Below are 13958 nucleotides of genomic sequence, written 5' to 3'. Positions count from 1 at the left end.
AAGAGTGAATTTAAGAATCATGCAGAAAGATTTTGTTTTTATTTGCTACAGCAGCATGTACAATGTTATAAGATTAGCTGTGGGGAAAAAAAGGAAAACAAATGCTTCTAATTTCAAACGTTATTTTTTAACAATTCATTTTGTTTTTAACAATTTGTTATACAAATCATTAAGTTGTCTAAAATATTGTAAAGCATCAGTGGCTTCTTGTGCCTTGCAGTACAGCGACACAAAGCAGCACTAAAACAGAAAAAGTGGCCAAGACACAATGAACGAGAGAGAGCTGCAGAAATATATCTATAATATATATCATTCAAAACGTCCGTGGGACTGTTGCTCTCCCAGTCTTACCTTAGGTCCTGGGAGACCTGGTTCTCCTGTTAAGCCTGGCTCGCCTCTGTCTCCCTGCAACACATTGAAGAACTGTCTATAAAACAACCAGTGTGAATAAGAACACACACGAATGCTCCTGGTTTTCTAACACTTACCTTTGCACCTTTAGGACCAGGTGCTCCCCTTGCTCCTGTCGGACCTGCTTCACCCTGCAGAGGGAAGACAGGTCAGAAAAGTGTTCACCGAAATAAACAGCATAAAGTATTTTGATCTGCCTGTTTTCTATAATACATTTAAAACTTAATACATTTGCAGGATATTCAAAGACATAACTTGTTAGGCTTATAGTTTGATCACATCTGAACAAACATGTGTGATGTCACTATTTCAGACGTCCTTTATGAACAAAGGCATGCAGAAAGACTTTCCTCCAGATCATCCATGACAGTCACCACATGTTAATTTTTGAAATTGTGGCTGTTGTGTGTACATTCTTGGGTACACTATAATTATCGCTCTGCATTGAACTCCTCATCACGCAAATATTAATTTGCTGGTGAAACACAGACTTAAAAAGCGAGTTAAAGCCAACAGCGAATCGATGAGTCTCCAGAAACGTTTCTGTCTTATAGCCACCAATGCTTTATGTAAAGTGCAGTTTTCTTCCTTGTGTCAGACATAATAATAATAATAATAATAATGTTGTATTATTATTATTGTTATTATTATTAATCAAAGGGAAAGACAACCAAATTGATATATAATGTGCTATAAAGGATGCGGGTGGGTGAATAATACAGGGAGGAGTAACTCTTTGAGGACATGCAGCTCTGTACAACTCACACAGAAACAGAGAAGTGAAATGCGTCTATTCAAAGGTATTATCGTGGTGTTTCCTTATACCTTCATCCCTGGAAACCCCTGGGGGCCAGGATCACCAGGTTTTCCTTCTTTACCCTGAGAACAATTGCATCATGTTCAAACATGCATCCAAAGATAAAACAGAATGAAAAACGTCCAAAGATATCCGTACTTACAGGCTTGCCTTCAGGCCCTCGTGGCCCATGTGTCCCTTTCTCACCTGGTGAACCCTGTAATATAAAAATATTCTAATCAGAAACTTTCTTCTTACATTAAGACACAACAGCAGCTATGCTATTGGCTCTATGAATACCAAGGCTGTGGCTGCCCATCGCTTCAACCGTCCCAGAATATGACAATGAACTGCCTTCAAATTTGGAACAACTGATCCCATAACATTTAATGGAAAGTACTTTCAGACGCTCCACCACAGTGATGGAATCACAGGTATGATTTTACACCGAGTGGTTTCCTGATGCGAGCGTCCCATCTGGGTTTTGGACTGGCACTGGGAGTTCACCGGCTCATGACCCCCTGAAACGGTGCGACTTGAACCAGGGATCTTTTGGCTGCAAATATCTTTCATGAATTCTAGGAAGAATGCATTTTTCAAATCCTTGTAAATCAGAAACCTTAATGTTCCTAACGTGACTGTACATGGCTTTGGCTGCAGACACGATGGAGACTTTTCAGGAAACATAACAAGTTTGCAAGAGATGCGATTTAGGCGTGCACTGCTGTCTACATCGTGGACACTTTCCAGCACTTTCCTTACCAAACAAATACTATTGTGACTCATTAACTGGGCTTCATCACAACCACACATCATTAGAGGTAATTAGTAGAGGAGTCAAGTCTTGATATGTATGTTTTTTGAATGAGGCTCCAAATCCACATCAAATAAACTAGCAGTTTCCTAGTTTCCAATTGCCCTGTTGTGGTCTCTATGTAGCATATACCATTTTAGATGGGTGTGTAATGACCTCCAATATAATGATACAGTAAAGAACTGATTATTATTGCATCCAAAAAAGCAACAAAGAATGTTGTGTAAACTAGCAGCACATTCTATATGTGAACATCAAAATCAAAGAATAACCAAGCTGTTAAATGAGAATGATGATGGATCACACTCATCAGCACACTCTTTGTTGAGCAGCAGGGATCTTGCAGACATCAGAGCCTGGTGTTAAAACCATAGGAAAGGAAACAGACATGTAATCTATCAAATGTAGGTCTTTATGTGTGTTACCGTGGGTCCTGGTGGGCCGACTACACAATCGCAGTCTTCTTCTTCCACTGTGGCACTTCTATTCAGAGGGCACTGAAGATACACATACACAATTAAATTAACAGAGTGGGTCACAAACGGATTACCCTGACAACACCTCAGTGGTGAAACTTTTATTAGCGACCTCAGATTAAATATGTGTGAATTCACCCTTACCCTTTCATCATCCTGCGTATCAGGAGAGACAAGACAAGAGAAAACATAATGGTTATCGTCATCGCAGGCTCATACACGCAGCCATACACAGCCTTTCAAGTACAAAGCCTTTGAAGTGGAAACGAAGAGAGAGTGAGAGCAGAGATCTTACGACGGAGTAGATTTCACAAGCTGTTTCCCTCTCGCTCTGATGGGGATCACAGTAGAGACGCAGCTTCTGAATCTCCACCTGAATCGAAACAACATGGACGATCTGATTATTTCAAACATGCTTTTTGTAAAAACAGAAACTAGTGTCATCTTTGATGCGTGACACGATGCTTTGAAGGCTGAACGGTGATGATTTTGCAACATGTAAATGTTACAAATGTTGCAAACTGCGCTTCATATGATAATAGTAATGATATCTACATCCATACATGCAATAGCCGTGTGTTAAAAACAAAACAAATGTTGCATGGTATCCTAATGATTGTAACACCTTGCAAACTATAATAATAATTGTAGGATCATTTATGCAGAATATCATTCTCTGGACAGTCAAGCATATTAAACAAAATATATCCAACCTACTGGCAACATTTTAAAGGGGTCCAATTATGCTTTCCATATTTCTTTTTGTATATAAAGCGTTGAAGCAGTGAATGCTCATATCAGTCATGGCAAAATGAGTGAAAGCGTGGATTGTCTTCCGCAGGTTGGGGATGTGTTGCTGCTCTGATTGGATGAGCACCAGTATTTTGGGCTCTTGCTCAGGTAAAATAGTGCTCTGCCAGCTAACAGTCCTCCCCTCATGTAGACTCAAAGGTCTGGTTGTCATATACAGTTGTGGTCAGAGGTTTACATACACTCATCATGGGCATGGCTGTCCTGTTTTGGGCTTTCTTTGAAGTGTTCTTTTTCCAGGGTGGAATGATTATACAGCATACATCCTAAGTTACTTAAATAAAAAGCATTGGTTGTGCAATTTTAATTTATTTACATACAGGCTTAAATATATACATACATCTCCTTGAAAATATTTTAGGAAGTGGTTTTGAAGGTTCTGCAATACATTTTAACTTGACAAGGCCTATTAACTTCCCACTGATGATCATGATTAACTATGACTGGTAGTTTGTCTGTGCCAGCATAAAACAGAATTCGTTTGGCTCGTTTGAATGACCAATACTTAAAAATTGATCATGTGCAAGAAGTCACAGAAAGTCTGAAAAGGAAATCTGTAGCTTTATACACTATAGACTGGGAGGGACTCTTGGAGCCATTTCTACGGCAGATTTCCTTTTTTTGGAAGGATACCCAGATGTCACCCTAAAATAATAGGAAATTGCTTAGAAAATCCAGGAACCACCCAGGCTTAGGGTTGCCATGAACTGGAAACTGCTGCAGCATCAGTGTCACTGTTCACAGTGGGCGTCCACATGGACAAGCCAAATGATTTCTGGGAAAGTTTTATGGTCAGACAAGACAAAGATTGAGCTATTTGACAAGAGATATGTCTGGAGAAATAAAGGGGAGCCTTCCCAAGAACATTGCACCAGCTATGATGCTCTGGAGCTCTTTAGCTCCCAGTGCTACAGTACACTGCACAAAGTGGACAGAACAATGAAAACAAGAAGCTACCTCAAAATTCACCAAATTCACCACAGATGGTTAAACCCAGGACACGAGTGGATGTTCCACCAGGACAGTGATCCCAGAAACACATCAGAACTGGTTTGGGAATGTAAACCATTAAGCTTCTGGAATAGCTTTTCCAAAGCATGGTTGCTCAGGAACATCTCACTATCCTTCTAAAAGAGCTGGAGGAAGTAGCCTGGGATGGGGACATCTAAATATTCTGCTTAGGCTCCTGCCTCTGCAACTCAGGTAAGTGACAGGAAGTTGATGGATGATTATCATGGCTAATTTCTTACCAGAAGCATTTCCTATACTATATTTGGTCAGGTGTGGTGTAGCTCCCAGAATGAATGTACTGGACTGAAATAACGTATTGCTTTAACAAAAAGGATCATCAGAAAGTAAGCTAAACATGCCAATGATCTAAACTCTTTCTGCATATAAAAACACTCCAATCTCCTCAAATCAAATCAAGTAAAAGATCAGCGTCAGGGCTCAAAGCTCCAGTGTAATTACATGTGTTACTCACAGGTACAGTGATGTCTGTTCCTCGCCTCTTAGACACCTGCGTTTCCCCATTGATGTAAATTGGCTCCACCGGTTTCAGCATTAGTTCCTGGATGCGCTGGTCGTCAAGGAAACCGGTGACCTGGCGATGCCTCACTAGTACTTTAATCTGATGCCATTTTCCATCATAAAGAGTCTGAGAGAGATGATATAAATTTCATGAAAAAATGCCTTTTGTCAGAACAAAAAGATGCTTTAATTAAGAGTTTAAAGCACGTTTTTGGTCAAGCTTTCATTCATGAGTAAAACTGGATGTGAAAACAATTATTAACCTTACAGTTCTTCTTTCAGTCAGTCTTCTGTTTCTGTTGCCAGCCTTAACTGTGTTCATGCATTTCATTAAATATAATTTTGTGGGCAAGACCAAAAACGTGTGTTCCCTAAATGCTCTGCAAATAGTTCTGACACACCAGGTACTAAGACCAAGGACTTTTCAGGCCATAGGCAGAGAGAGAGACAGAGCAGCGATTGTTCCATTGGGGCTGAGAGTCACTTTTGAAAGGACAAATCACAAGCTCCTAGCTCGTGCCACATCAAACCAAATCAAACATATGCAAACACAAATTCAGTATAATTACAACCCTGTTCAGGCCTACACATTGAACATTGCGTCTAAGGACGGAGGGTGGTGGGTGCTTCTTAAACTGAACCTGGCGATTATTACCCAGAACTGCCTCGGAAATAGAGACATGCGCTCCAAGTTCTACACATCCAATAAATGGTTTCCACCAGGAAAATACAGTGGTTTAGAGTAGGAAACAATTTCTTTGGGCTTCTCCTGGCATCACATTGCATCTTCTCTGGTTCCACTGAAGTAAATGTGGAGTGATGTTTAAATAGCTGCCAAGACTCATTCACTAATATGAAGAGAAAGCTGAGGTAGGTGGAGATGCTCTAATAGCACAATGAGTCCTTTCAAGGCAGTACAGCAAACTACACTTCTTACATCCTGCTTAGATGTTTATGTTTCTCACATTCAGATTAATCATTTTATGACACTTACTCATATATATATATATATATATATATATATATATATATATATATATATATATATATATATATACAGTGGGGCAAAAAAGTATTTAGTCAGCCACCGATTGTGCAAGTTCCCCCACCTAAAATGATGACAGAGGTCAGTAATTTGTACCAGAGGTACACTTCAACTGTGAGAGACAGAATGTGAAAAAAAAATCCATGAATCCACATGGTAGGATTTGTAAAGAATTTATTCGTAAATCAGGGTGGAAAATAAGTATTTGGTCACCTCAAACAAGGAAAATCTCTGGCTCTCACAGACCTGTAACGTCTTCTGTAAGAAGCTTTTCTGTCCCCCACTCGTTACCTGTATGAATGGCACCTGTTTGAACTCATCATCTGTATAAAAGACACCTGTCCACAGCCTCAAACAGTCAGACTCCAAACTCCGCCATGGCCAAGACCAAAGAGCTTTCGAAGGACACCAGGAAAAGTATTGTAGACCTGCACCAGACTGGGAAGAGTGAATCTACAATAGGCAAGCAGCTTGGTGTGAAAAAATCAACTGTGGGAGCAATCATCAGAAAATGGAAGACATACAAGACCACTGATAATCTCCCTCGATCTGGGGCTCCACGCAAGATCTCATCCCGTGGGGTCAAAATGATCATGAGAACGGTGAGCAAAGATCCCAGAACCACACGGGGGGACCTGGTGAATGACCTGCAGAGAGCTGGGACCAAAGTAACAAAGGTCACCATCAGTAACACACTACAACGGCAGGGAATCAAATCCCGCAGTGCCAGACGTGTTCCGCTGCTGAAGCCAGTGCATGTCCAGGCCCGTCTGAAGTTTGCCAGAGAGCACATGGATGATACAGCAGAGGATTGGGAGAATGTCATGTGGTCAGATGAAACCAAAGTAGAACTTTTTGGTATAAACTCAACTCGTCGTGTTTGGAGGAAGAAGAATACTGAGTTGCATCCCAAGAACACCATACCTACTGTGAAGCATGGGGGTGGAAACATCATGCTATGGGGCTGTTTTTCTGCCAAGGGGACAGGACGACTGATCCGTGTTAAGGACAGAATGAATGGGGCCATGTATCGTGAGATTTTGAGCCAAAACCTCCTTCCATCAGTGAGAACTTTGAAGATGAAACGAGGCTGGGTCTTCCAACATGACAATGATCCAAAACACACCGCCCGGGCAACAAAGGAGTGGCTCCGTAAGAAGCATTTGAAAGTCCTGGAGTGGCCTAGCCAGTCTCCAGACCTCAACCCCATAGAAAATCTGTGGCGGGAGTTGAAAGTCCGTGTTGCTCGGCGACAGCCCCAAACATCACTGCTCTCGAGAAGATCTGCATGGAGGAATGGGCCAAAATACCAGCTACTGTGTGTGCAAACCTGGTAAAGACCTATAGTAAACGTTTGACCTCTGTTATTGCCAACAAAGGTTATGTTACAAAGTATTGAGTTGTATTTTTGTTATTGACCAAATACTTATTTTCCACCCTGATTTACCAATAAATTCTTTACAAATCCTACCATGTGAATTCATGGATTTTTTTTTCACATTCTGTCTCTCACAGTTGAAGTGTACCTCTGGTGCAAATTACTGACCTCTGTCATCATTTTAAGTGGGGGAACTTGCACAATCGGTGGCTGACTAAATACTTTTTTGCCCCACTGTATATATAAAAAAAAAAAACACCCAGCACGCCCCTGCGGGCGGTTTATCCTTCAAGCTCGGGTCCTCTACCAGAGGCCTGGGAGCTTGAGGGTCCTGCGCAGTATCTTAGCTGTTCCCAGGACTGCGCTCTTCTGGACAGAGATCTCCGATGTTATTCCCGGGATCTGCTGGAGCCACTCGCCTAGCTTGGGAGTCACCGCACCTAGTGCTCCGATTACCACGGGGACCACCGTTACCTTCACCCTCCACATCCTCTCGAGCTCTTCTCTGAGCCCTTGGTATTTCTCCAGCTTCTCGTGTTCCTTCTTCCTGATATTGCTGTCATTCGGAACCGCTACATCGATCACTACGGCCGTCTTCTTCTGTTTGTCTACCACCACTATGTCCGGTTGGTTAGCCACCACCATTTTGTCCGTCTGTATCTGGAAGTCCCACAGGATCTTAGCTCGGTCATTCTCCACCACCCTTGGGGGCATCTCCCATTTTGACCTCGGGACTTCCAGGTTATACTCCGCACAGATGTTCCTGTACACTATGCCGGCCACTTGGTTATGGCGTTCCATGTATGCCTTGCCTGCTAGCATCTTGCACCCTGCTGTTATGTGTTGGATTGTCTCTGGGGCATCTTTACACAGCCTGCACCTGGGGTCTTGCCTGGTGTGATAGACCCCAGCCTCTATGGATCTTGTACTCAGAGCTTGTTCTTGTGCTGCCATGATTAGTGCCTCTGTGCTGTCTTTCAGTCCAGCTTTGTCCAGCCACTGGTAGGATTTCTGGATATCAGCCACCTCCTCTATCTGCCGGTGGTACATACCGTGCAGGGGCCTGTCCTTCCATGATGGTTCCTCGTCTCCCTCCTCTTTCTTGGGTTTCTGCTGCCTGAGGTATTCACTGAGCACTCGGTCAGTTGGGGCCATCTTCCCAATGTATTCTTGGATGTTCCTTGTCTCATCCTGGACTGTGGTGCTGACACTCACCAGTCCCCGGCCCCCTTCCTTCCGCTTAGCGTACAGCCTCAGGGTGCTGGACTTGGGGTGAAACCCTCCATGCATGGTAAGGAGCTTTCTTGTCTTTATGTCAGTGGCTTCTATCTCCTCCTTTGGCCAGCCTATTACCCCAGCAGGGTACCTGATCACGGGCAGGGCGTACGTGTTGATGGCCCGGATCTTGTTCTTACCATTCAGCTGACTCCTCAGGACTTGCCTGACCCTCTGCAGGTACTTGGTGGTTGCAGCTTTTCTTGCGGCCTCTTCATGGTTCCCATTCGCCTGCGGGATCCCCAAGTACTTGTAACTGTCCTCTATGTCTGCAATGTTGCCTTCTGGTAGTTCAATCCCCTCAGTTCTGACTACCTTCCCTCTCTTTGTTACCATCCGACTACACTTCTCCAGTCCGAACGACATTCCAATGTCATTGCTGTATAGCCTGGTAGTGTGGATCAGTGAATCGATGTCTCGTTCACTCTTGGCATACAGCTTGATGTCATCCATGTACAGGAGGTGGCTGACAACTGCTCCGTTCCGTAGTCGGTATCCGTAGCCAGTCTTGTTAATGATCTCACTGAGGGGGTTCAGGCCTATGCAGAACAGCAGTGGGGACAGAGCATCTCCTTGGTAGATCCCGCGGGATCTACCAAGGAGATATATATATATATATATATATATATATATATATGTATATATATATATAATCTCGGGTCATTGCAGACATAGAGGACAGTTACAAGTACCTGGGGATCCCGCAGGCGAATGGGAGCCATGAAGAGGCCGCTAGAAAAGCTGCAACCACCAAGTACCTGCAGAGGGTCAGGCAAGTCCTGAGGAGTCAGCTGAATGGTAAGAACAAGATCCGGGCCATCAACACGTACGCCCTGCCCGTGATCAGGTACCCTGCTGGGGTAATAGGCTGGCCAAAGGAGGAGATAGAAGCCACTGACATAAAGACAAGAAAGCTCCTTACCATGCATGGAGGGTTTCACCCCAAGTCCAGCACCCTGAGGCTGTACGCTAAGCGGAAGGACGGGGGCCGGGGACTGGTGAGTGTCAGCACCACAGTCCAGGATGAGACAAGGAACATCCAAGAATACACTGGGAAGATGGCCCCAACTGACCGAGTGCTCAGTGAATACCTCAGGCAGCAGAAACCCAAGAAAGAGGAGGGAGACGAGGAACCATCATGGAAGGACAGGCCCCTGCACGGTATGTACCACCGGCAGATAGAGGAGGTGGCTGATATCCAGAAATCCTACCAGTGGCTGGACAAAGCTGGACTGAAAGACAGCACAGAGGCACTAATCATGGCAGCACAAGAACAAGCTCTGAGTACAAGATCCATAGAGGCTGGGGTCTATCACACCAGGCAAGACCCCAGGTGCAGGCTGTGTAAAGATGCCCCAGAGACAATCCAGCACATAACAGCAGGGTGCAAGATGCTAGCAGGCAAGGCATACATGGAACGCCACAACCAAGTGGACAAAATGGTGGTGGCTAACCAACCGGACATAGTGGTGGTAGACAAACAGAAGACGACGGCCGTAGTGATCGATGTAGCGGTTCCGAATGACAGCAATATCAGGAAGAAGGAACACGAGAAGCTGGAGAAATACCAAGGGCTCAGAGAAGAGCTCGAGAGGATGTGGAGGGTGAAGGTAACGGTGGTCCCCGTGGTAATCGGAGCACTAGGTGCGGTGACTCCCAAGCTAGGCGAGTGGCTCCAGCAGATCCCGGGAACAACATCGGAGATCGGAGATCTCTGTCCAGAAGAGCGCAGTCCTGGGAACAGCTAAGATACTGCGCAGGACCCTCAAGCTCCCAGGCCTCTGGTAGAAGACCCGAGCTTGAAGGATAAACCGCCCGCAGGGGCGTGCTGGGTGCTTTTATATATATATATATATATATATATATATATATATATATATATATATATATATTAATACCAATTCTAGTTCAGTCTGCTGCTTTAGCCACACTTATTAAAGCAGCATCAACAAATGTTTTACTTCTAGAGAGCAGAGTGGAGACGCTGTTATTGCAATAAGTGTTGTTTTATTACGTTTTATGTACTGAGGTACTGATTTACTTTTACTTTTTCTGAACCAAATCAAGGTAAACTACTACTTTAAAATATTCACTGTATATGCAACATGGAAAAGCTATTCTTTTTATTCAATCTGTCAAACTCAGTGGCCAGATGAACAGTACAGCTGTTAGTCCTCTTTTACATAAAATCCTATGGTTTATTTTTAGCTTCGGTATGGTTAGAGAAACTGGTTGAGTTTGCATCTCTAAAATCAAAACATAAAGAATAAAACTGTACCGTATTTTCCGCACTATAAGGCACACTTAACTCATTCACTGCCATTGACGTCTATAGCCGTCAATTGCAGTGAATGAGTCAATGGGTTTAACTCATTCACTGCCAATGGCTGGCAGTGAATGAGTTAAAATCCTTTAATTTTCTCAAAAATCGACAGTGCGCCTTATGTATGAATTCTGGTTGTGCTTACCAACGAACCGATTTTATGTGGTACACAGCGCTCAAAAATTTGACAAATGTTTTAGTAGGAGTTTGGTAAACTAGCCTCACCGCTTGATGGATTGTTGGAGCATTACAGCTACCGCGGAGAAATCTAGGTCCTAAACTGTTAACTTCAGGTCCCAAAGTCAAATGATCACTGCGGCATCACTGGCTGTTAAAAACTGTCTAAATTCTTTTTGCTGCTGCTGCTTTACCAGGTGTAACAATTAAGTTTAACATCCAGACATCCATGAAAACAGAATTTATTAAATTTAACAGAATTAGAAGTTAGCAGGAGGCTAGCTCGCTAGTTTCCACTTAAGCATGATATAGCATGTTCTGACTGAGAGATTTCTGCAAAAATTCAAACGTACAGCTCTGCTACCACTTCCAACATAAATGAAGACAGAAAACTAAACAGCAGTGACGTTTGTAGGGTTACTGAAGTTTGGCTAGCTGGTATATAATGATGTGCAATATGATCGCTAGCGACACAGCTATGTTAGCATAACATTAGCACAGTGAAGCTGGAGGATGAATGCTAATACTTTTCCCCTCGATAAAAGTTAACGTGAGGGTTCCTGATGGTTAGGGACAAATGCAATCGCAGGATGCTATAAACGGACCAAACTTCAGTCAGGAGAACAACTGAGATAATCCATCCACAATACGAGGTTAGTCATTAATGTACTGCAACAACATTGGAATAGAGCAGCTGCAGAGGATTCAACATTAATGAATCAATGGTACGTAAGTGGAGGAAGCAAGAAGAATGAGTTGAGTAAAGTTTGACTTATCTGACTGTTTTGTTTCGCTTAATGCGCCTTATGGTCTGAAAAATACGGTACTTGTTTTTGTTGTTGTAGCTTTATCCTGAAGCCAAGGGGGTATCATTGGTCTCTATGGACACTCAATCCTAACACCAACCTGAAAGCCTGTTTTAAAGACAGCTTTCTGCTCTTTCTCTGTCGTACTGGTGGTGGTGAAGGTAACAGTTTTGTCTTTTCCGCTCAGTGTTACTGCAGCTTGAATCGCCTTATCCTTTGACAGCACCCTCCAAAGGTCAAAGGACAGCTTGCTAGAGATCCCTTTCAGACGTAGAGTGGACACAAACACGTACGATGGAGGAAGGCCTTCTGGGAAAATCTCCCTAGTTTAAAGATTAAGAATGAAAAATGTAAATAGCTGTCGACCAAAGCCCAAAAGCTGTTTAGAATGAATGTAATGATAGCGATAGCATGTTACCTGGTGTTCTCAGTAATGTCTGTGGAGGCAGCAAGGGCATAGGCAGTCTCAGAAACTAAAGAGCCAGGGATCTTCTTTGCCTTGGTCTGAATGTTCATGCCCACCATCAGCTCGAAGCCTTTCTCATCACGGGATGCCACTGGGATTCGTGTGGGACAAACAGACTCTGGAAGCACCAGGGTGATTCATTCAGTCAAGTGGTCATTCAGCTATATGATATTTGGCAACACTCTAATTTGTGCTTTTGTAGATACACTTGAGTTTTCTGACCTTCACAAAGCTTCTGCTCCATGGAGTCTCGAATACGATCGATGGTGGTGTAATCTTCAGCATACAGGACATAGGTAGATGAAGGTTTATTGGCAATGGAGATCAGCTCTGAAGTGGTGATCTCAGTGCCAACTCCCACAGCAAATACAGTAATACTCTGTGCTCGAGCCTCCATGCTGGCGTCAACCTACAGATATAAAAGGTTATCTTTTGGTTTAAATTGTTTTCCCAGGTCTGGGGAAGAAGTGCTAGGGTCTCGGTTACAGTTAGGGTTAGGGGGTAAGTACTGGTTAGCTAGAGTATTAAAACCTCACAGTGTGGCTTTTCTATGCCGAAGTTTCTTTCCATGTTGATACTTCTTTTATGTTGCCTCTGTTATTAAAGGCCACCCAAAAACACTGACGTGGTTTTACCCATGAGGCAAAGGACCACTCACCACATCATCCTGTGACTTGCCATCTGTAACCACCACAGCGATGCGGTTCTTGACCAGATTGCCCCGCTGGGAGGAGGCAAACACGTGGTCCACTGCAAACTTGATGGCCCTGCCAGTCTACAAAAAGAAGTGAATTAAAAAAAATAATTTTACACCAGACACCAGACCTTACACAACCCCAAAGGTTATTTGTGTCCCTGACTGATCTGCCAAGTGAACATGTTAAAGACTACTCAATGAAACCACTAGCCATTCCCAGTCAAGCATAGACATTTTAACAGAGGTCTTTGGAAATGCAAAAGTTGAGTATTACAGCTGCAGAATTTACAGGGATGCATGTGCAAGTCTGTTTGGTGACCATGCTTGTGGCCGTGTTGTGTGGTCATCCTGCTGCAGATGCAGTGTTGGCAAGTGGCACCAGTGAACATGCCTAAATGTGCAGTCTGCTTTTATGTGACGCTTTAAAGGTTGCATCATAGGAGTAAAGTCTGTTTTGTTCCTTCACTATGCTTTGACATGAATAGTTTGTAGGAGCTGGCCACCTGTGTAATAATTTATCCTTTACCCATTTTCCCACCGATTGTTTCATAATTTTTGATATGCTTTGTTTAACTTCGCTTCCAGTGGAGTCAAAAGTTTCATTCCTTCCCTCTCCACTCTGCTATTACAACCAAGCAGTGTTGCTTATAACTTGTGCAGTTTTTTTCTGCGTAATTGTTTATATTCCTATATCTATTTACTAGGGGTGCAACGATACTCGTATCAATATTGAACCGTTCGATACAGTGCTTTCGGTTCGGTACGCATATGTATCGAACAATACAAAATTTTTCATTTATTTTATCAACTTTTCTTCTGGCGATGCTGTCTGTGTTGAGCGCTCAGTGGATCTGCGTTCGACTACTCCGCCTAGGCTGCACTGTCGAGCACAGCGCAAGCTAGCAAGACAGAAGCTAAACTCGTTGCAACATGGCAAATTGAACCTCCCCCACC

The 13958-nt window shown here is 43.4% G+C and overlaps 1 protein-coding gene across 1 annotated transcript in view; it reads right to left on the bottom strand.

Annotated features, from left to right (window-relative positions):
- The window catches only part of LOC309714575 (uncharacterized protein), a 79433-nt gene that overhangs the window by 52858 nt on the left and 12617 nt on the right, over positions 1-13958 (bottom strand). Inside the window, exons 5-16 of the mRNA XM_082547119.1 lie at positions 12966-13082; positions 12530-12716; positions 12260-12425; positions 11942-12164; positions 4791-4964; positions 2793-2870; positions 2642-2653; positions 2447-2518; positions 1371-1424; positions 1237-1290; positions 489-542; positions 352-405 (exon numbers count right to left, since the gene is read on the bottom strand). Coding sequence (XP_082403245.1) covers positions 352-405; positions 489-542; positions 1237-1290; positions 1371-1424; positions 2447-2518; positions 2642-2653; positions 2793-2870; positions 4791-4964; positions 11942-12164; positions 12260-12425; positions 12530-12716; positions 12966-13082 — 1245 coding nt within the window. The remainder of the gene's footprint in view (positions 1-351; positions 406-488; positions 543-1236; positions 1291-1370; positions 1425-2446; positions 2519-2641; positions 2654-2792; positions 2871-4790; positions 4965-11941; positions 12165-12259; positions 12426-12529; positions 12717-12965; positions 13083-13958) is intronic.

This window comes from Aulonocara stuartgranti (genome assembly GCF_965226115.1).
Source record: "Aulonocara stuartgranti genome assembly, chromosome: 9".
NCBI classification, from domain to species: Eukaryota; Metazoa; Chordata; class Actinopteri; order Cichliformes; family Cichlidae; genus Aulonocara; species Aulonocara stuartgranti.
The sequence above is the reverse complement of the archived record's forward strand: the minus strand, read 5'-3'. Positions and strand labels throughout refer to the sequence as shown.